Here is a 20895-nt window from a genome sequence, read left to right as displayed (position 1 = left end):
GGAAATGCCGTAACCAAACGGGCTGCTGCAGCCAGGTCAGCCCCAGGGTGTGCCGGGGGCCTGGGGGCCAGGCCAGCAGCTCCCGCTTAGCCTCTGGGTGCCTGAGGACCCGTCGCCCCCAGTCTGGGGCTGGGGGCCTCACTGAACCAGGCCACAGGCACCCAGAGGAGCTGGGGGAGGCTAGCGATGGCCCTGGGGTACGGTGGGGTCCGGCCGACATTTATGGGACGTGGTCTAGGGATCTAGCCCTTGCCTGTCCCCACTGCCCTGTGGGGCGCGCACACATGGCACAGCACACACGCTACACGCACGTGCAGGGCCTGCCCCTGCACCATTGCATGCACATGTGCACACGCATGCAGCCCTCACTCTCTGGCCCGGGGGAACCCCAGGCTGTTCCCCCAGTCACTGGCCTTTGCAGGCACACCAGGCTCTGGTCCCTGCTGAGTGTGGGGACTTGGAGGTGGCTTGTGTTGGGCACTGCTCTTCAGTTCTGGCCTTTGGGCAGCGTCTGAGAGGACCCTCCCTGACAGGCATCCGCTTTCTGTCCAGGCCACTGCCATGGCGTGAGCATACCCCCTCCACTGGCTGCAGTGAAAGCAAATTTCCTTCTCTCTACACTGTGTGGCTGGCCTCAGACCTGTGTTTCCAACTCAGCCACTTAGGTGATTCTGTGACTCAGTTTTCTCACCTGTAAAGTGGGGATAATGTGGACCTTGGCAACAGATGGGGCTTGGCAGGGCTAAAGCATGCACAGAGACGGGCAGGACCCCAGCACTGGCCGGGGCATACCTCACGTCCCTGTGGTTGACACGGCCCTGACTGCCTGGCAGCAGGTACCTGGCACACCCAACACCCCCGTCCTGGAGAGCAGTCGTTCTGCTAAGTGCAGTTTATTTATTTTGGAAAAGCCATCACCCGTATTACAGCTTCTAAGGGTGCCTGAAAGCTTGCACTTATGTACATTTGCTGCATGATGAATAATGTCCCCTTGGCACCTGAGGTCCTGGCCTCACCGTGAAGAGGCAGTGGGTGGGGCCAGGCCCCCAAGCACTGGGTGATGGCCGGGCTGGGTGTGGCCACCTGCCAGCCTGTCACTGAGGCAAAGCGGTCGAGGCCCCCACCTTGTGCTATGTCATCCTGGGTCTCCTGAGCTCCACGGGGATGGAGCAGTAAGGGGCAGGGAAGAGGGAGCACAGCATCTCGCTGGATGCTGGGGAGGGAGAGGCCAGCACTGGCCCAGAGGAGTGGGATCCTGGGGGCTCTCGGGCTGTGCTGTGCAGACTCTAGGCTGTAGGCGGCCGCTGACATGTGTGCAGGGCGGTGGCTGCAGAGCAGGCCTTCCCTCGGGGCTTCAGGTCCTGCTCTCACCGCCGAGGACACGTGGGCCCCTGGCTGAAGAGGCGAGGGGTGGGGAGAAAGCCTACAGTGCTGACCCCTGTCCAGGACTCTCTCCCTGTCCTGGGGACAGCCAGCCGTTACAGAGGGGCCCAAGGCAGCCCAGCTGGGTAGACACTGCGTCCTGGGCCCCATGACTCCCCGAAGCTCACAGACTTGACCCCCAGGCAGGGGCAGCTTTTCCACGAACACTGATCCTGTCCCCCACTGCCTGCTTTCTGCACTTCACCCGGGAGAGGCCTGAGTGGACATGGGTGTAACTTAGCTGAGGGTAAAGATGAGATGCCCAGGCAAAGGAGAGGTCAGGCGTGGAGCACACGGCCAGCGTCTGCCTTCTCCGTGAAGCCTGTCTGCAGTGGCTGGAGGCTCTGAATGGCTCCCGACAAGCTCAGCTCACAGGGGGACCCAGAAAGTTCCACGGTGGGACTGATGGGTCCCGGCTGCCCCCAGCTCTGGATTAGGGGAAGCCCACCCCACCTGGGCCCACCAGCCCCTAGGGTAGGTCCAGCAGGGCGTGCTCGGCGTAGAGCCTCTGGGAGATGTCGTAGACGCGTTCAATGAAGGGCAGGGCCTCGCCCAGCATCTCCACGGCCTGCTCGGGGGACCCCACGTTCATGGTCTCCAGGAAGACCTTGCGTGTGGGCAGTGCACAGAAGGCCACGGTGACAGCGCGGCGGATGATCCAAGGGTGGTAGGCGGCCAGCGAGGCATTGTAAGAGTCAGTGCAGAGCGCAGCGGTGCGCGCGTCCTCAGGGCTGGTGCGGACGCCCTCCAGGAAGAGCTGGAGCCAGTGCAGGGCACGGTGCAGCCGAAGCACCGTCCGGCAGCCCGAGTCGGGGTGGCGGGAGCGCCGCTCCAGGTCCACCAGCTGGCTGCCCACCTCGTAGGCCACCATGGCCTGCAGGGTGCTATAGTGCTCCTGCTGGGGGCCACCGCACAGCTGCTCCATGATCTGCAGCTTCGCCACCACATCCTTGGAGATGAACGAGAAGATGGTGCCCAGGCTGTTCAGGAACCTGCGCGAGGGAGGCAGGCGCTCAGCTGGGGGTGCGGGGGAAAGCACCCCCCACCTGCTGGGCCGCGAGTGAGGACAGCAGACCAGCACCGGGCCAGCAGGTGCCTACAAGTGCTGGTGGGATGCAGGTGGCGCACGTGGGACGCGTGGCCAGGAAAGGCCCTCGCACGCACCTGACCAGCCCCCTCCAGCTGGCGAGGTAGTGGTCCAGCAGCACCTCTTCCTTCTCATTGAGACACTGCTTGAAACTGACCAGGACAACTTTCAGATTAAACTCTGACTCCAAGTCATCCATTTCAACAGGAGCTGAAACACACAGGGAGTCAGGCTGTGGGTTGTCTCCTGGTGAGTAGGCTCCCTCCTTGTGTCGTTATTTCGGGGAGGGAGGGCAGGGGCAGTTGGAAAGAAACAGCTGGGATACTGCTGCTCCCCAGTGAAAGCCCATGATAACCCCCACCCCCAGGCCAGCCCCTCCTCCCCAGGAGCCCACCTTGCTCTGCTCGGGTCACACACTCGCAGACACATGGGCCTGGCCTGGCCAGGCCCTTTGCCGGGCACACGGCCCACAGCTCTTAGCACAGCCCCCGACACTCAGGCTTGTCAGATCACTGCCACGTCTCACTTGTGGGAGGCATCTCTGCTCAGGTTTTCTTGCTTGTTTATAGTCTGTCTCTCCTGAGTGTATGTCTGTTCCTACTAATTGAAGAAGTATTTGCTGAGTCCCAACCCAGAGCCAGGCACCCACTCCAGTGCGCTGTGAGTGAGACCGACAGCCCGGCCCCGCTACAAAGACAGGAAGTCCACACAGTAGGTAAAAGGATAAGCACCGTGGAGAGACAGACTGTGGGCTGAGGCCGGAGGGCCACGCCCTTCCTTGCTTGAAGCTGCATTGCAACACACAGAGCAGAGGCTGCGGGGTCAGCGTTTGCCGACAGATGGACAGACACCAGTCTTCTCACTCCTACTGTAACTGTACCCGTCCCACACAGAGGGGCAGCTGGACCACAGGCTTTCTCACGCTCTGAAGACAGCCACAGGCCCTCCCCCAGCCCCAGGGAGTCCGGAAGTGCCCCAGGCCAGAGGCCTGCTCTGGATTCTGCTGGCATTCATATAGTCACTCCACAAACGTCCAAGTGCCCAAGCATTAGTGGGTGCCGCTGGGCACCTCAGCCCCTGCCTCCCTGGGTGCCTGGGGCCTGCACTGCGGTGTGGCTCTGACAGGCCCTGGGGACTCAGCTGTGTCTCAGCTCATGTCCAGGACAAGCTCTCATCCCTTTGGGCATGGGGGTCCCTGTGCTCTTGTTGCTGGGAGCACTGTGGGAGCCCGGTCGCCCGAGGTGTGGTGAAAGCTCAGCCAGGAGAGCACACTTGTGTGCCTGGGCAGGGTCTGCCTTCCACTCTGCGGGCAAATCATGCACCGTTCTAAGATCCTGTCCTACGTCTTTGGGGAAAATGGGCCCGCACACCCTTCCCTGCCCACCACCCAGGCTGCTGGGAGCATCTGATGGGGCCCAGTAGGTGCTGCTGAGGCCCTGCAGGCCGCACGGCTTGGCCGCATGCCTGGCACTGGGTGGAGTGCCCAGAGGTGAGCTCACCCTGTCCTCAGGTGTGGGGGACAGCCGGGCCTGGCCTCAGAAAGATAACACTCTGGAGGTTTCCAGAACACCCCTCCCCTCTCTCAGGCCCTCAGTCTTCTGTCCACCGAGCAGATGGCCTCTGAGGCCCTCAGGGCTACCTTCCTGGTCACCAGACATCCTGTGGGCCTGGCCTTCCTGCCCAGAACCTGAGCCAGCAGCCAACAGGAGGTGCCAGCAGCCTTTCAGAGCTTGGAAACAACAGGAAGGGCACGGGCGGCGCGGCCGGGGGCGGGCAGCCTGCCAGCTCTGGGGAGGTGATGCAGGGCACCGCCAAGGCTCCCCCAGGGGCAGTCCACGGTCCCAAGGTCAGGGCTCGTCCTGAGGCCGGCCTGAGCACCGGAGCCCTGTGGCTGACAGCAAGCTGAAGGACCCCAGGAAAAAGGGGGCAACCCTCCGGCACCCCAGCCCCAGTCTCGCCTGCTAAGGGAGCTCCGGGTGGCTCCGAGCTAAGACCCGGGGCTCGGGTGGGTCCTGCTCCAGCTGAGGCCCACGGATGGGTCAGGGGCCCGGGGTCCGGGCCAGGGCGGGATCCGGGTCCTCGACCGCCCCCTCCCACGCCCAGTTCAGTGGGTGTGGGTTTCCTCCGCGCCAGCTCGACCCCACCGCGTCCGGCTCACCTGCACCGCCGCCTCTCACCTGCACCGCCGCCTCTCACCTGCGTCGCGCAGCCGCCGTGGAGGACGAGGCCCCGCCCCCGGCCACCGACCCGCCGCCCGGGATTGGCTGCCGGCCGCCCAATCAGAAGGTCAGATGCGCGGGCCCGCCGGAAGCTGGCGCCTTCGGGGTTGCGCTTGCGCGGTGCGTCGCCGCGAGTCGGACGCGCATGGCGGCCTCTGGGAAGCAGGACTTCGGGTTTCGTGAGGCAGTGGTGGTCCCGCCGGCTCGCTGAGCGCGCCCGACAGGATGCCCGAGATCAGGGTCACGCCCCTGGGTGAGTGCGGCGCGGCGCGGGAGGAGTGCCCGAAGAAGGCCGGTGGGAGGCTCGGAGGGCCGGGGACCCTGAAACGTGTCGTCCTCGCCGCGCGGCCCCCTGCCCGGCACCGGTGCTTAGGGCGCCTTTCTTCTGCTTCTGCATCCTCGCCACTTCCTGCCCTTCCACGTCCTCCATCTGTCTCGCGTCCCGCTTTCCTGCAGCCTCCGTTTACCCGTTTACCCGTCTGCGGTCCACCCCAAGTCAGCCGCCGCAGCGTTAACCACCCCCCCAAATTTTGCTTTTTGCAAAAGATGTAAGTGCACAATTTAAAGGCTCAAACAGTACAGAACAGTGCGAAGGAGGAAAGATCACTCAGAATCAGAAACAGCTGGGGTCTCCGTGCACACGTGCCAGGGGCTTTTCGGGAACCTGCCCCCTGCCCTGGCCGTGTGTTGGAAGCATCTTCTCCTAGGGATGTCCCCCGCAGCTCCACATTCTTTCTTTTGTGGTGAGCTCTCCTCAAAATAGCCCACCCAGCCCCCAGCGTGGACACTGAGCTGTTGATAGCTGCAGTGAACACTCCTGACCCTGGCCTGCTGGGTCACAGCGCACATCCTACCCCACCAAAGGTGTCGTCACCCCCACGGCCTCTCCTAGCTGTTGGCTCTGGGTCCCCTCTGGCTGCTTCAGCCCCACGCTCTCCCCGCGCCTGGTTCTTCTCCAGGGGCTTCTGCAGGATCCTCCTTCCAGCCTGACCGTTTCTCAGGTGGCCCCTTTCTCACCGCTCATCCTTTTTTTTTTTTTTAAAGGTTTATTTATTTATTTATTATTTATTTGGCTGCGTTGGGTCTTCATTGATAGGTGCGGGCTTTCTCTAGTTGTGGCGAGCGGGGTCTACTCTTGGTTGCAGTGTGCGGGCTTTTCGTTGTGGTGACTTCTCTTGTTGCGGGGCACGGGCTCTAGGCACGCGGGCTTCAGTAGTTGTGGCACACGGACTCAGTAGTTGTGGCTCGCGGGCTCTAGAGCGCAGGCTCAGTAGTTGTGGCGCACGGGCTTAGCTGCTCTGTCACCGCTCATTCTTGAATGATCCTGTCTTCTTACTGCTTCTTTTACCCCAAATCTGCACCTGGGTGTGCCCCCAAGGTCACTCAGCCACAGCACCATGAGAGCAGAAGTACTTCTGCTTCACCATCTGCCTTTGCCAGTTTCTGCCTCATGACCCCCTTGGTGTCTCCCACCACAGGGCCTTTGCACAGCTGCCCCTCTCATCCCAGCTGTTCCTCTCCACCCTGCTCGGAGTTCATCTTCTCAGGGAGGACTGGAAGTTTGTGTGTCCTTCCCTGCCTTACTTTTCCCTGAGGTGCTGATCTCCCCGAATGTCTGTGTTCTCGGGGACACACACACACACACACACACACACACACACACACACACACACACCCGCCCTCCCCCCCTCTGGAACCTAAACTCCCTGCGGCCACGCATCTCCTTGTTTTCTTCCCACCCTCCTGTGTGTCCCACGCTCTGTCCCCACTTCTGCCCAGCTCGGGTCACTGTCTTCGCTCCGTAGGATTGTCGTGGGTGTTCCTGTTGGTAGCAGGCGGCCAGTGCCTCAGCTGAGCTCCGGAGTCCGGAAAACTGTCCCTGGCCCCCTGCTTAGGAGTCATGTGCCGTGGGTGGATCCAGTGACTTCTGGGACTTCACATCCTTGTCTGTGAAGAGGGGCGGCCCTTCTCCCTCCCACACATATCTGCAGTGCCTCTGAGCGGGGCATGGCCTGGGGCTGGAGGTGCAACAGGAAGCAGGCTGAGACCCTGACCTCAGGGAGTCACGTCCTGGTGGGGGGAGCAGGCCTGTGAGAGACCTCGAGGCCACTGTCTGTGGCTGGGCTGCCTGAGGCACACAGGTGAAGCTCGCGGCTGCTCTCACCTGCCATTGTCACAGGTGACTGAAGCTTCTTGAGGACCAGCCGCGGCCCACTTTGGGCGGTGGCCTGGTCACCCTGGTGTGTATGGTGCTAACAGAAGGTTCAGAAGGTTCCTTGCAGAGAGAGGCTCATAGAATCCAAGATGAAAAATAGATCATTTGCTGTCATCGGGCCTTGTGAGGCTGTGTCCCTCTCCTTCTGGGCCCCCAGACCCTAGATGAGGTGACAGATGGCTGTATGAGGTGGCCGGGATATGCCCCGTTGGGCCTGGAGCATCTGGGCAGGGCTTGGAAGTCAGGACTGTGGATGGGATTCGGGTTATGGTCTGGGCTGGGGGTACCTGAGGGGGCCCAGCGGTGGGGCGTCTGTACTGCGGCCACTCTAGTTGGTCATTGCTGGACAGCTAGGGCCATGTTTCCCTGTGGCTGGGCTAAAGCCATGCAGTGACCCTCTGCAGTGGCACCACCAGGAGGTGCCTGGTGGTCACAGCTCAGATGTGGCCCCAGCTAAGGTTTTGGGAGGGGTGGTGAGGCCCCAAGGAGCCCTGGCTTGCCTCTCTTGAGTGCTGGGACCACAGTCTAGCACCTCTTACTCAGCTCCTGGCCTCAAGCCTGTGGGCCACTGCTTCGAGAGGTGAGTGGCAGGGTCCGAGTCTGGAGGCACTATGGGGAAGGGTCCAAGGTGGCCTTGGTGCCTTGTCCCCTCCCTGTGCGTTTCCCTTGCCCATGTGCAGAGGTGGCAATGCTTCTCACCTCACACTTCGTCCACACAGCAGCCACAGAGGGTTCTGCAGGGCCAGGGGCCCAGAGGGTCCTTTAGGGGTCTGGAGCAGGCGGCTGGGCCTTGGCCTTGGGGCTGGGGCCATCCTCGCAGGGGCAGTTGGGGGGAGAGGAGCGTGGTAGCACCTCTCACCTGTCCTCCCACTCAGGGGCTGGCCAGGACGTGGGCCGGAGCTGCATCCTGGTCTCCATCGCGGGCAAGAACGTCATGCTGGACTGCGGGATGCACATGGGCTTCAGCGACGATGTGAGTCCCTCGGGCGGGCGGCCGCCACCCAGCCTGCTCCTTGGCATCACCAACAGTGGACCCGGGCCTCGGCGTCTCGGGCTCTGACCCGCAAAGGGGGCGAGGTGGGGCACCTGCGCGGGGCCGGTCTGTACCAGATCGGGGCTCCCGGCTCAGGTACCAGCTGGGCAGCTGACCCCCTCCCTGCACGCTCCGAGGCTCTGAGCAGTTGGCGGTCTCGGTGGGCCTGGGGGGTGGGGATGTGGGGGTCAGGCTCAGCTGCACCCTGACCCCCGGGGGCCGTGCCCGCAGCCCCAGCTGCCCCCCTGTCTCCTGAGCCCTGGTGGCACCCTGACGCTTCCCCTCCTCCCACAGAGGCGCTTCCCCGACTTTTCTTACATCACCCGCAGCGGCCGGCTCACTGACTTCCTGGACTGCGTGATCATCAGGTGGGCGCCTTCCCCAGGACCCGCCCGCCCACGCAAGTGGCGACTCCTGACACATGTCCCCCTGAGCCCCTCCTTGTTCCTTCCCGGAGCGTGAGGCTGACCCCGGAGCAACTGCTTGTTGGTGGCATCACTAGACGCTCAGGCGCTGAGTCGCCTCTGCTCGCCCTTCCTCTGCGGCTCTCAGGGTGGTGTCTGATGCCCGCACGGCTGAGCGAGCAACGAGGGACGGCTGCCCCCCACGGGGAGGTGCGGAGCGCCCTCCAGGCTGACCCGTGTTGCTTCCCCAGCCACTTCCACCTGGACCACTGCGGGGCGCTCCCCTACTTCAGCGAGATGGTGGGCTACGACGGGCCCATCTACATGACCCAGCCCACCCAGGCTATCTGCCCCATCCTGCTGGAGGACTACCGCAAGATCGCCGTGGACAAGAAGGGGGAGGCCAACTTCTTCACGTCCCAGATGATCAAGGACTGTATGAAGAAGGTGGTGGCCGTCCACCTCCACCAGACGGTGCAGGTCAGGCCCCCCCACCCCCACCCCGCTTTGTTGCCGGCGGGGAGCTGCCTGGAGGCGGATGCAGCACTTGGCAGGGCCTCTGCTGCTCCCCGGCTCTTCCTGAGCGCACTGAAGAGGCGGGAAAGGGCTCCTGTTCCACCTGAGCATGACGGGGCCGGGGCGGGGGGGGGGGCAGGCTGGGCGGGACGCAGACTGGAGTGTGGGCTGTGGCTCAGTGGCAGTTGTCCGCGGGCCAGCGAGGAGGCAGGAAAGTGACATCAGATGTGGAGAAATTTATCCCACGGCTCGCGGAGTTGTCTGCTTCTCCTCAGAGTCTGGGTTTTGCTTGTTACCACGTGTCTAGCACTTGGGGTCGTCTTATCCTGGTTGAACGTTTTGTCAAGGTGAAGTAGTGCATTTCTCCTCAAGAACGCTCTTACCTCTGGGTCCACCTTTCTGGCGACCGGGTCACCGTTCCCCCTGCCCCACCTTTAGTTAGCATTTGCCCGGGGCATCCTTTCCCATCTTTGTACTTTCTCTCTTTCTGCATCAGGTTTTAAGTAGTTTGGGTTTAATCCAGCCTGATAACTGGTCCTGTAGGTGGAGGGTTTGGACTGTATGGGTAATAACTTGGGATTTAGCTGTATCCTCGTACCATTTGCTTCTTACTTGTGCTGCCTGTTCTATGCTCTATTTCCTTTATTGTCTTTTTCTGGATTGACTCTTAAAAACTCTATTTCTCTTCTTATTTGGTAAGTAATTAAATATTGTTTTATAACTTTTGTAGTGGTAGAGATTACAAAACACACCCGTGACAACACAGCTCTAAGGTACTTGGAACTTTTGCCTCTTTCCTGGACAACGCAAGAGCCTCAGCGCACCTCAAATGCATTGACTCCTCCCCTGGCTCACTGGCTCGCGTTTCCATGTATTGTAATTCCCTCAGCGTGCGGGACGCCGATGCCGGTGAAGCCCCCTCACTGCCTGTGTGCTTCACGTTGTATTTGGGATGAAGTGCACCACTGCGGGTCTGCTGGTGATGAATGCGTGCACATTTTATTCGTCTGCAAATGTTGAAGACTTTTCCCCTCAGGTTCGGAATTCTGGGCCAGCATTTACTATCAGTATTTTGAATGTGTCTTCCCATCTGCTGTCTGGAAGAGAATCTTTTCTTTGGCTGCTTGTGGGATTATGTCCTTTCCTGTGGACTTCAGCGGGGTGCTATGCTGGCCCCACCTGTTCTCGTCCTGTTGCGTCTGCTCAGGTTTGAGGCCTCCGGGTCTGCCCATTGCTCTCTCCAGGCCGAATGTAGGTCTTGCTTCTCCAGAGCCTTCATCGTCCTTTGACCTTTCTGTGCTTCATGCTGGATAGCCTCTACTAGATATTTTAGTTCGTTAGTTCTCTTTTTGGTTATGTGTATGTGGTTGTTAAATTTGTCTGTTGAATTCTTTTTTTAATTGATATATAATTGATCTACAATATTGTATGTTATAGGTGGACAACATAGTGATTCACAGGTTTCAGAGGTTATGCTCCATTTACAGTTACTATAAAATATTGGCTATATTCCCTGTAGCACAGTATATCCTCATAGCTTATTTTGTGTGTAATAGCTTGTACCTCTTAATCCCCCACCTCTGTATTGCCTTTCCTCTCTTCCTTCTCCCCACTTGTAGTTTGTTCTCTACGTCTGTGACTCTGTTTCCTTTTTGTTACATTCACTAGTTTGTTGTATTTTTTAGATTTCACATATAAGTGATATCATACAGTATTTGTCTTTCTGTCTGACTTACTTCACTTAGCATAAAATCCTCCAAGTCCATCCATGTTGCTGTAAATGGCAAGATTTCATTATTTTAATGGCTGAGTAGTATTCCATTGTATATGTGTACTACAGCTTCTTTTTTTTTTTTTAAGATTGTTTTTCTTTCAACGTGGACCATTTTTAAAGTCTTTATTGAGTTTGTTACAATATTGCTTCTGTTTTTTATGGTTTTTGGTTTTTTAGCCACGAGGCATGTGGGATTTTAGCTCCCCAACCACGGATCGAACCCGCACCCCCTGCACTGGAAGGTGAAGTCTTAACCACTGGACCGCTAGGGAAGTCCCTTTTTCTCCCTCCCCCACCCTGGCTGCGCTGGGTCTTTGTTGCTCCATGCAGGTTTTTCCTAGTTGTGGTGAGTGGGGCTACTCTTCAGTGCAGTGCGTGGGCTTCTCATTGCGGGGACTTCTCTTGTTACAGAGCACAGGCTCTAGGCACGGGGGCTCGGTAGCTGTGGCTTGCAGGCTCAGTAGTTGTGGCGCATGGGCTTAAGTTGCTCCGCAACATGTGGGAACTTCCTGGATCAGGAATCGAATGCGTGTCCTCTGCATTGGCAGGTGGATCCTTAACCACTGGACCACCAGGGAAGTCCTTGTACCACATCTTCTTTATCCATTTATCCATTCATTTGTTGATGGGCATTTAGGTTGCTTCCATATCTTGGCTATCATAAATAGCACTGCAGTGAACGTTGGGGTCTATTTATCTTTTCGAATAATGGTTTTCTCTGGATATATGCCCAGGAGTAGGGTTGCAGGATTATATGGCAACTCTACTTTTAGTTTTTTGAGGAATCTCCATACTGTTCTCCGTAGTGGCTGCACCATTTTACATTCCCACCAACAGTGTAGGATGGTTCCCTTTTCTCCACATCCTCTCCAGCGTTTATTATTTGTAGACTTTTTGATGCTGACCATTTTGACCCGTGTGAGGTGGTACCTCATTGTTTTTATTTTTAATTTTTTAAAATTTATTTATTTATTTTATTTTTGGCTGCTTTGGGTTTTCCTTGCTGCGTGCGGATTTTCTCTAGTTGCGGCGAGTGGGAACTACTTTTCGTTGAGGTGCGCAGGCCTTTCATTACCGTGGCTTCTCTTGTTGCGGAGCATGGGCTCTAGGCGCATGGGCTTCAGTAGTTGTGGCACATGGGCTCAGTAGTTGTGGCACGTGGGCTTTACAGCGCAGGCTCAGTAGTTGTGGTGCATGGGCTTAGTTGCTCCACGGCATGTGGGATCTTCCCGGACCAGGGCTCGAACCCGTGTCCCCTGTATTGGCAGGCAGATTCTTAACCACTGAGCTACCAGGGAAGCCCCCCTCATTGTAGTTTTGATTTGCATTTCTGTGTTTTTAAAAATATATATTTTATTTATTTATTTATTTATTTGGTTGCACCTGGTCTTAGTCACGGCCGGTGGGCTCCTTAGATGTGGCTCGCCTGCTCCTTAGTTGCAGCACGTGTGCTCCTTAGTTGTGGCCAGTGGGCCCCTTAGTTGTGGCATGCAAACTCTTAGTTGCGGCATGCATGTGGGGTCTAGTTCCCTAATCAGGGATCGAACCCGGGCCCCCTGCATTGGGAGCTCGGATTCTTAACCACTGTGCCATCAGGGAAGTCCCTGCATTTCTATATTAATTAGTGGTGTTGAGCATCTTTTCATGTGCCTCTTGGGCATCTGTATGTCTGTTTAGATCTTCCTTCCATTTTTGGATTGGGTTGTTTGTTTTTTTGATATTGCGCTGCATGAGCTGTTTGTATATTTTGGAGATTAATACCCTTTCAGTTGCATCATATGCAGATGTTTTCTCCTATTCTGTAGGTTGTCTTTTTGTTTTGTTTGTGGTTTCCTTTGCTGTGTAAAAGTTTTTCTTTTTTCTTTTTAATAACAGAGAATCCTTTTTCTTTAAATTAATTAACTAATTAACTTATTTACTTGGTTGTGCCAGGTCTTAGTTGTGGCTGGCGGGCTCCTTAGTTGCAGCTCGCTAGCTCCTTAGTTGTGGCGTGTGAACTCTTAGTTGCGGCACGTGTGGGTGATCTAGTTCCCTGACCAGGGATCGAACCCGGTTCCCCTGCGTTGGGAGCGCGGAGTCTTAACCACTGTGCCACCAGGGAAGTCCCTGTGCAAAAGCTTTTAATTTAATTAGGTTCCATTTGTTTGTTTTTATTTCCATTACTGTAGGAGGTGGATCCAAAAAAAATACTGTTGCTTTTTATGTCAGAGTGTCCTGCTTATGTTTTATTCTAGGAGTTTTATAGTATTTGGTCTTACATTTAGGTCTTTAATCCATTTTGAGTTTATTTTCGTGTCTGGTGTTAGAGAATGTTCTAATTTCATTCTTTTGCATGTAGCTCTCCAGTTTTCCCAGCGCTATTGAAGAGACTGTCTTTTCTCCATTGTATATTCTTGCCTCTTCTGTCATAGATTAATTGACCATAGGTGCGTGGGTTTATTCCTGGGCTTTCTGTCCTGTTCCATTGATCTATATTTCTGTTTTTGTGCCCGTACCATACTATTTTGCTTCCTGTAGCTTTGTAGTATACTCTGAGGTCAGGGAGCCTGATTGCTCCAGCTCTGATTTTCTTTACCATGCAGTTTTTTTGTTGTTGTTGTTGTTTGTTTTTTGCGGTACGTGGGCCTCTCACTGTTGTGGCCTCTCCCGTTGCAGAGCACAGGCTCCAGACGCGCAGGCTCAGCGGCCATGGCTCACGGGCCTAGCCGCTCCGCGGCATGTGGGATCTTCCCAGACCGGGGCATGAACCTGTGTCCCCTGCATTGGCAGGCGGACTCTCAACCACTGCGCCACCAGGGAAGCCCTACCATGCAGTTTTGATGACTGTAGCTTTGTAGTATAAAGTCAGGGAGTGTGATTCCTTCAGCTCTGTTCTTTGTTAGGATTCTTGTGGCTCTTTGGTGTCTTTTGTGTTTCCACACAAATTTTAAAATTATTTGTTTCAGTTCTGTGAAAAATGCCACTGGTATTTTGATAAGGATTACGTTGAATATGTAGATTGCCTGGGATAGTATGGCTCTTTTGAATCCTTAACTTGGATTATTATAGTTTCTGGTTTTACAATTTCCACTGCTTTTAATAGTTTCTAGTGTTTTGCCAACATTCTTAATTCTTTCTCTCTCTGAATATTTTATCACAATCCTTTTAAAGCCTGTGTCTGAAAACTCCAGGAGCCCTGAATCTGCTTCTCTGGACTGTTGTTCCTCTTGTTTCTGTCCCTATTGTTTCATCTCGTGTCTGCTTTTGATTGAGAACTGGATGTCGTGTATGAGAAAACAGGGATGATGAAAAGCTAGAATGATGTCATCAACTTGCGCCCACCGCTGCCCCAGGCTCCACCTCCCTGCCCCTCTGCCCTCTGCCCAGCACAGCCTGCAGACCCGAGGCCAGCCCTCTTCTCTGTAGGTGGACGATGAGCTGGAAATCAAGGCCTACTATGCGGGCCACGTGCTGGGGGCGGCCATGTTCCAGATTAAAGTGGGCGCAGAGTCTGTGGTGTACACGGTGAGTGGAAGCACTTGGGGCACAGGAAGAGCTGGCCACTGGGCAGAGGAAGGAGGCACCCTCCTCATGGCCACATTCTTTGCCAGGGGGATTATAACATGACCCCAGACCGGCATTTGGGGTAAGTAGGCCCGTACATTTGTTTCATCCTGTTGGGCGGGTCCCCCCAGGGGTACAGGGACCCTGAGGGGTGTGCCGGGTTCCTGAGCAGTCTGCGTGTCATTGTCCCTGGGTGTTCTCCTGTCCCCTCAAGTGCTGCCTGTGTCATTCGACGGCCTGGGCCTGTGCAGAGGAGGCAAGCTGCCTGCTAGAGGGTCCAGGAGGGCCATGGCTGTGTACAGCCTTGCCACCGTGTGGACTGTCCACCTCTGGCCACACCCACCTGTGTTCTAGAGCCGCCTGGATTGACAAATGCCGCCCCAACCTGCTCATCACAGAATCCACGTACGCCACCACCATCCGAGACTCTAAGCGCTGCCGGGAGCGGGACTTCCTGAAGAAGGTCCACGAGACCGTGGAGCGTGGCGGGAAGGTAGCTGGTGGGTGGCGGTGCCCCAGGCGGGGCTGGCTGTGTGCCTCTGGCCATGCTACACGGGTCTTTCGGCTGCCCTGGCATGTGGTCAGGGGAGGGGTGCTGTGTTCTGGGCACAGAGAGAGGAAGGTTTGCTCAGCCCTGGGAAGACAGATTCCCCTGAGGACCCTTTGGTGGGGGCTCATGTACTCCTCATGACTCAGATCCCAGTGAAGGGCTGGCTAGAGCGTCCACCATGGTCACGTTGGGGCAGGCTGTGCTGGGACAGAATGGGGGGGCTGCCCGCAGTCTGCGTGGGGCCTCCGGCCATCAGAGCTGCTGGTAGGGCTGGTCTTCTGAGAAGGTGGCCACAGGAGCAACTGTCCGCCACTGTGCACAGCCGTGGGCTCGATGGCTGGGCGGCGTGGCCAGGGCTTCCTCCCGAGCTGGCCTCCCACCCCCACCCCGCAGGTGCTGATCCCCGTGTTTGCGCTGGGCCGCGCTCAGGAGCTCTGCATCCTGCTGGAGACCTTCTGGTAGGTGTGGCCGCGATGGTTTCTGGAGGCGCTGCCCTGCTGGCCGTGGGGTGAGAGAGGGCGGGGAGCGCCCTTCCTGGCACTGGACTCAACCCAGGCTGAGGGCACATGGGGGCTGCAGGCCAGCCCTGCCCTGGCAGCCTCCCCACCAGCCCCGTCCTCCACAGGGAGCGCATGGACCTGAAGGCCCCCATCTACTTCTCCACGGGCCTGACGGAGAAGGCCAACCACTACTACAAGCTCTTCATCCCCTGGACCAACCAGAAGATCCGGAAGACCTTTGTGCAGAGGAACATGTTTGAGTTCAAGCACATCAAGGCCTTCGATCGGGCGTTTGCCGACAGCCCGGGTCCCATGGTGCGGCCCGGTGCCGGCTGGGGGTGGGGTTCTGCTGGGCCAGGGCCCTGCCAGCAAGTCGCGCAGGGGAGCGGGACGCCTCTGTGCTGGGAAGACCAGCGGTCAGAAGGCTCAGGGCAGGGGGGCATCTGATGCCCTGACTGTCCCACACCTGCCCCGAAGGTCGTGTTTGCCACACCAGGGATGCTGCATGCCGGCCAGTCCCTACAGATCTTCAGGAAGTGGGCAGGGAACGAGAAGAACATGGTGAGGGGTCTGGGCCCCAGGGCCGGTTCCCTGCAGGGCTGGCGAGGTTGAGGGGCAGGGGCTTCCCCTGGCTGGGGGGAAATTGCTGCTGTCAGGAGGAGGCGGTGGCTTGGTACCCTGGGCACTGGTGTCTGACCCAGGCTCAGACTCTTGCTGTGTCTTGGCCCGTCTGCACCAGGCAAGAAAGCCCCCGGCTTCCCAAGTAGCCATCGTGGGGGTCAGGCCTGGGTGGGCTTGTGCTGAGACCCCTGAGCCTGCCTGGGTCTGCAGTGGGGCCTGGAAGGGGGAGGGGCCTCCACCAAGGGTTTGGGTTCAGGTGGGCAGAGGGGCGGGTGGGGGAACGTCCCGGGAGGAAGCCCCGAGGTAGGAGGCAGGAGGTGCAGGGAAGCTGCTCGTCCATCCCTCCCTCCTGCAGGTCATCATGCCCGGCTACTGCGTGCAGGGCACCGTGGGCCACAAGATCCTCAGCGGGCAGCGCAAGCTGGAGATGGAGGGGCGGCAGGTGGTGAGTCCTCACCCTCCCTCACCAGCTCTGTGGACCCTCTTGGGGGGGGGGGGCGGCCCTCGGAGCCACCGCCTGTGCTGATGGCTTGCCTGCCGTGATGCCGCAGCTGGAGGTCAAGATGCAGGTGGAGTACATGTCCTTCAGCGCCCACGCGGACGCCAAGGGCATCATGCAGCTGGTGGGTCAGGCGGAGCCGGAGAACGTGTTGTTGGTGCACGGCGAGGCCAAGAAGATGGAGTTTCTGAAGCAGAAGATTGAGCAGGAATTCCGTAGGCGGCCCAGGCCAGGGCGGGCTGGGCGATACGGAGGGTATGTGGGCAGGGTTGGTACAGGCAGGGCCCGCCAGCCTGGACTAAGGCCCTCTCTCCACACCCCGGCCCAGGGGTCAGCTGCTACATGCCGGCCAACGGCGAGACGGTGACGCTGCCCACAAGCCCCAGCATCCCCGTGGGCATCTCACTGGGGCTGCTGAAGCGGGAGATGGCGCAGGGTGAGCGGCAGGGCCCGCTGAGCGGGGGTGGGGCGGCTGCTGGGCAGGTGGCCCCACTGACGGTTCCAACCGCTGCCCCTGCCCCACAGGGCTGCTCCCTGACGCCAAGAAGGCCCGGCTCTTGCATGGCACCCTGATCATGAAGGACAGCGTGAGTGCCAACCATCACTGGGGGCGGCGGGGGCCGCCCCTGCTGTCCCTGACCTGCCTTCGCCCCACAGAACTTGCGGCTCGTGTCCTCAGAGCAGGCCCTCAAGGAGCTGGGCCTGGCCGACCACCAGCTGCGCTTTACCTGCCGCGTGCACCTGCACGACGCGCGCAAAGAGCCGGAGGCAGCCGCGCGCGTGTACAGCCACCTGAAGAGGTAGACGCTGCGGCCGCGCCTTCCGGACCTGGGGGGCGGGGCGCCAGCGGGGGCGCCAGGCAGGGGCTCACCGTGCCTCCCCGCAGCGTCCTCAAGGACCACTGCGTGCAACACCTTCCTGACGGCTCCGTGACCGTGGAGTCCATCCTCATTCAGGCCGCTGCCCACTCAGAGGACCCAGGCACCAAGGTGCTGCTGGTTTCCTGGACCTACCAGGTAAGGTGCGGGACTGCTGGGGTCACCCCACCACCTGGGCTGCCTCACCTGGACCAACGGCCCTCTTGCCTGTGGCTGCAGGACGAGGAGCTGGGAAGCTACCTCACGTCTCTGCTCAAGAAGGGCCTGCCCCAGGCCAGCTGAGGCCCCGCTGCCAGGACTGTGTGCACCCTGCGTCTTCCCTGTGTCCTCGGGTGTGGAGCCCACAGCTGGCTACGACCCTCATCTGTGCAGAGACCACAGTGCCACGCACCTGCCCGAGTGGCTGCTTTTGGCTGAAGAAAGAAACGGACCTGGGGGTCTTTTCACCTTTTATTTCTGCTCCTGGGCTCCCAGGAGATGGGGGTGGGGCTCCCGAGGTGTTGATTTCCCAGGGTGTTGATTTCCAGTAAAAACCACCACAGGCTGTTTGGGTGTCTCGCTTTCCGGTGCTTGCGCCTGTCTCCTGCACCCCACCTCTGGCAGCCCACCCTGGCAGGCGGGGACTTGTGGCAGGTCCAGGCTGACGGGAGGCGTGGGGCCTGCCGTGGTCCCTGTGTGATGCACGGTGGTGTACAGAGCTGGGCAGCGTCCAGCAGCTGGGCCTAGTGTGCCATTGCTGCCCTGACCTTGCTGCGTATCAGGAATCACCTGTGACCTTTGTGATGTGGACTCTTGAGGGCACATAGAGGCAGGACCTGTGAACAGACCCCAGGTCATCCTGGGGGCGTGACAGCCTCTGCAGGAGCCAGGCCAGAGCCTTCAGCAGGACTGCAGAGCCCCCTGCCTTCGCCCCAGAGTTCAAGCCCCTCTCTACCCTCTGCTGCCTTCTGGAATGCCCTCTCGGCCTCCCTCCCCACAGGGCCAGGCTGGGGCTTGGGCTGCTGGGCTCTGGCTTTCCTCTTGGCCACAGGCTGGAGTCCCAGCTGCTGGGACAGCACTGCCACGGAGAGCCCCTCCCGCGGCAAGGACTCAGCCTTGGGAGGGGTCCGTCAGTCAAGGGGGTACAAGCAGGGAACTCTCCACACCACCGCCTCTTACCGAAGCCCTCGTAGAGCACCGCCTTCAGGAACAAGCCGTGGGCAGGAGCCACACGGCTCTGGTGCCTGCCCAGGGGGTCCTGGCTCTCCAGAATCACCTTCACCTGAGCAGGCATCAAAGCCCCCAGCCCCACAGCCACCAGCACAGATGTCATTCTCCGCACCTGTGACCCAAGGTGAAGACTGCTGCAGCCGCCCGAGCCCCAGGCCCCACCCCCGGCAGGGCCCCAGGACACAGCCCACCTGTCTGTATAGGAAGGACTGACTCTCAAACTCCAGGCTCCAGAACCGCAACCGCCTGGGGACACAGGTGCCCATGAGGTCTGGGCCTCAGGGCAGCCTCAACCCTCCAGCGTGGCCTCCCTGCGTCCCACCCCAGGGGCCGCCACCTACTCCCCCCCAACCCCTTGTAAATGAAACTGGTGGAAGGGAGACTAAAGCCAGAGGACTGCTGCTTGTGAGCGGGGACAGCAGCACCTCCGGGGTCTTGGCTGCAGGAGGAGGCTGAGGTCCTGGCGTGGGCTGGTGGGGGGGGGTGGTGCTGCGAAGGAGGTGGAGCGGCCAGCTCCTCTCCCAGGGACTCAGGCCCTGGGGCTTGGGCTCTCCAGCAGGAGTCGGAGGCTTGGAAGCTGGCTGTGCAAAGTCCCTCCTCCCTTCAGTGCTGGGCCCAAGTGGGAAGGCTGTGGAAGTCAGTAGCTGCGGTCTGGCCAGAGGCCCCTGGGACAGTGCTGGGGGCAGTGGAACCAACCCCCTGCCAGCCTGGGCCCGAACGAACCACTGGCCTGGTGCTTCTCCCCCAGTGGAGTCTTTTCACTGACCGCCGGGATCCATCCACGAGGCAGTGAGCTCCCGGCGGGTTAGGCAGCCTTCTCTACCCTCTGCCTCCCAGCCTGGCAGGACCCTAGCCCAGGGGAGGGCACAGCTGCAGGCTCACGGGTGTTGGGGCCACGCCACTCGGCTGACCGGCACCTCCTTCTCCCCCAAGGCTGGGTGGGTGCCCAGGGAGCCCCCAGTGCAGCACCAGGGAAGGTGCTGGAGCTAAATCCAGCCTTTGCAGCCTCCAGACCAGAGTGTAGGCTGCCCGTCTCACCTGCTCTCCTCGGGGAGGACAAAGGGGCTGCTGGCAGGGTCGGGGGACACGGAGGCTCGGCGCAGGGTGCGCACCGGGCTGGTGGCCGGGCTGCCAGCTGACTGGAAGGCCCTGAAATCATGTGTCCCCAGGAGGTGCCGGGCGGCCTCCCGCATGGCAGCCACGTCCAAGCAGCTGCAGGGAGCCAGGTGAGTGGTCAGGAGCGAATGGCCTGCCAGGCGAGCCTGGCAAGCCCCTCAGGGTCACTTTCACACCCACTCACTCAGCCCGAAGCGCCCAGCACCGGTTTCGTTCAAACACGGGCAGCTGGTCAGGCCTGGGGCAGCCGGTAGCCAGACGGTACAGGTAGGTCCTAGACGTGGCTGCGTGGCGGGCATGGAAGTGGCTGGGCACACGGAAGGCCTGCAGTACCCTGTGGGAACGAGGCCGGGAATGACCCCCTGCCCTGTCCATGTGACACCCTGGCATCTCTGCCATCACCCCCAAGGAGTTCTGTCCAGATACAGAGTCCTTCTTCACCTCCCGCCTCCGCCGTAACGGACGAGTTCCGGGAGAGCAGAGAGGTGCTCACCGGATGGCCGGGTGCCTCAGGTGGGTGTTGAGGGCTTGCGTCAGGACTTCAGGGGAGAACGGGGGCCGGCCTGAGCGGCGCTGGACGTCCAGGTGCGCCGCGTTGCTCAGGGCATGGACCCCAGCATCCGTGCGGCTGGAGATGGTGAACTTTACCGGCACCACCGAGTTCAGCCGCTCTGCGGCCTCCTGAGGGGGGTTGGGGGGGCGCACAGCGGCCGCAGCCGGGGCTCCCATCTGCCCCTCCCCCGGGTCGCCCTCCTTCCTCCCCCCTCCCTGGCGCGGGCCGGCGGAACTCACCTCCAGGTAGTTCTGGACTCCGATGGCGTGCTGGGCGCCCCTGACTGCCGCGACCCCGCTGTGGGCAGGGCGGGCGGAGGTTAGCGCGCGAGGCCGCCCCGCCCCGGACCCCGCCCGTCCCATCTTCTGCGGCCAAAGGCGGCCGTTCCATCTCCGGGAGGCCGGGGCCCGAGGCCGGAGGTGCGGGCCCCAAACTTAGCTCCCTCCAACCCCTCGGGCGCCGGCCGTCGGCTGCTCTCCGGCTGGAGCTCGGGTGCTCCCCGCGGCGCCGAGCTACACGAGGGGGTGGCGGGCACGGGTGGGAGGCCTAGAGCACGTACTTAAAGTCCGTGCCCAAGTACTGGAAATACACGAGGTAGCGCGCCCGCACTGAGCCCGCGCCCATGGCCAGGCCGGACCTGGCATCGGGGCAGACGGACGGCCAGGCAGAACCGGACCCCGCCGAGCGCCAGGCGGACTGGGACGGCACGTGGGGCTGCGCCCGCGCGCCCCCGCGAACCCAGCCTGGTCACGCCCC

The 20895-nt window shown here is 59.8% G+C and overlaps 3 protein-coding genes across 8 annotated transcripts; 1 reads left to right on the top strand and 2 right to left on the bottom strand.

The window, feature by feature from the left end:
• Positions 1-877: 877 nt before the first annotated feature.
• On the bottom strand, positions 878-4736 carry CPTP (ceramide-1-phosphate transfer protein). Of its 2 annotated transcripts, none has more exons than XM_082616114.1 (3): positions 4668-4736; positions 2587-2719; positions 878-2414 (listed from the first exon to the last, which is right to left on the bottom strand). In XM_082616114.1, the coding sequence occupies exons 2-3, from the start codon at positions 2706-2708 to the stop codon at positions 1892-1894; spliced, it is 645 nt and encodes a 214-aa protein (XP_082472240.1). In that variant the 5' UTR covers positions 2709-2719; positions 4668-4736; the 3' UTR covers positions 878-1891. The 2 variants fall into 2 exon arrangements, with proteins under 2 accessions (XP_082472240.1, XP_082472241.1); XM_082616115.1 differs by having other exon boundaries at positions 4687-4734.
• A 110-nt stretch (positions 4737-4846) lies between these two features.
• INTS11 (integrator complex subunit 11) lies at positions 4847-17807 on the top strand. Its single transcript, XM_082616108.1, has 17 exons — positions 4847-4981; positions 7819-7916; positions 8271-8344; positions 8632-8860; positions 14076-14174; positions 14261-14295; positions 14568-14706; positions 15157-15221; positions 15389-15578; positions 15741-15824; positions 16240-16329; positions 16436-16598; positions 16712-16819; positions 16909-16970; positions 17041-17183; positions 17270-17399; positions 17481-17807. Exons 1-17 carry the CDS (start codon positions 4954-4956, stop codon positions 17541-17543), a joined length of 1800 nt encoding a protein of 599 aa, XP_082472234.1. The 5' UTR covers positions 4847-4953; the 3' UTR covers positions 17544-17807.
• Positions 17712-20890, bottom strand: PUSL1 (pseudouridine synthase like 1; the record flags this gene model as incomplete). Of its 5 annotated transcripts, none has more annotated exons than XM_082616109.1 (8): positions 20699-20890; positions 20379-20436; positions 20080-20267; positions 19771-19920; positions 19509-19682; positions 18662-18716; positions 18420-18582; positions 17712-18076 (listed from the first exon to the last, which is right to left on the bottom strand). In XM_082616109.1, the coding sequence occupies exons 1-8, from the start codon at positions 20761-20763 to the stop codon at positions 17712-17714; spliced, it is 1218 nt and encodes a 405-aa protein (XP_082472235.1). In that variant the 5' UTR covers positions 20764-20890. The 5 variants fall into 5 exon arrangements, with proteins under 5 accessions (XP_082472235.1, XP_082472236.1, XP_082472237.1 ...); XM_082616110.1 differs by having other exon boundaries at positions 17712-18052; XM_082616111.1 differs by having other exon boundaries at positions 20080-20214.
• Positions 20891-20895: the final 5 nt, after the last annotated feature.

This window comes from Mesoplodon mirus (genome assembly GCF_964341445.2).
Source record: "Mesoplodon mirus genome assembly, chromosome: 3".
In the NCBI taxonomy this organism is placed as follows: domain Eukaryota; kingdom Metazoa; phylum Chordata; class Mammalia; order Artiodactyla; family Ziphiidae; genus Mesoplodon; species Mesoplodon mirus.
This window is presented reverse-complemented; position numbering and strand designations above follow the sequence as displayed.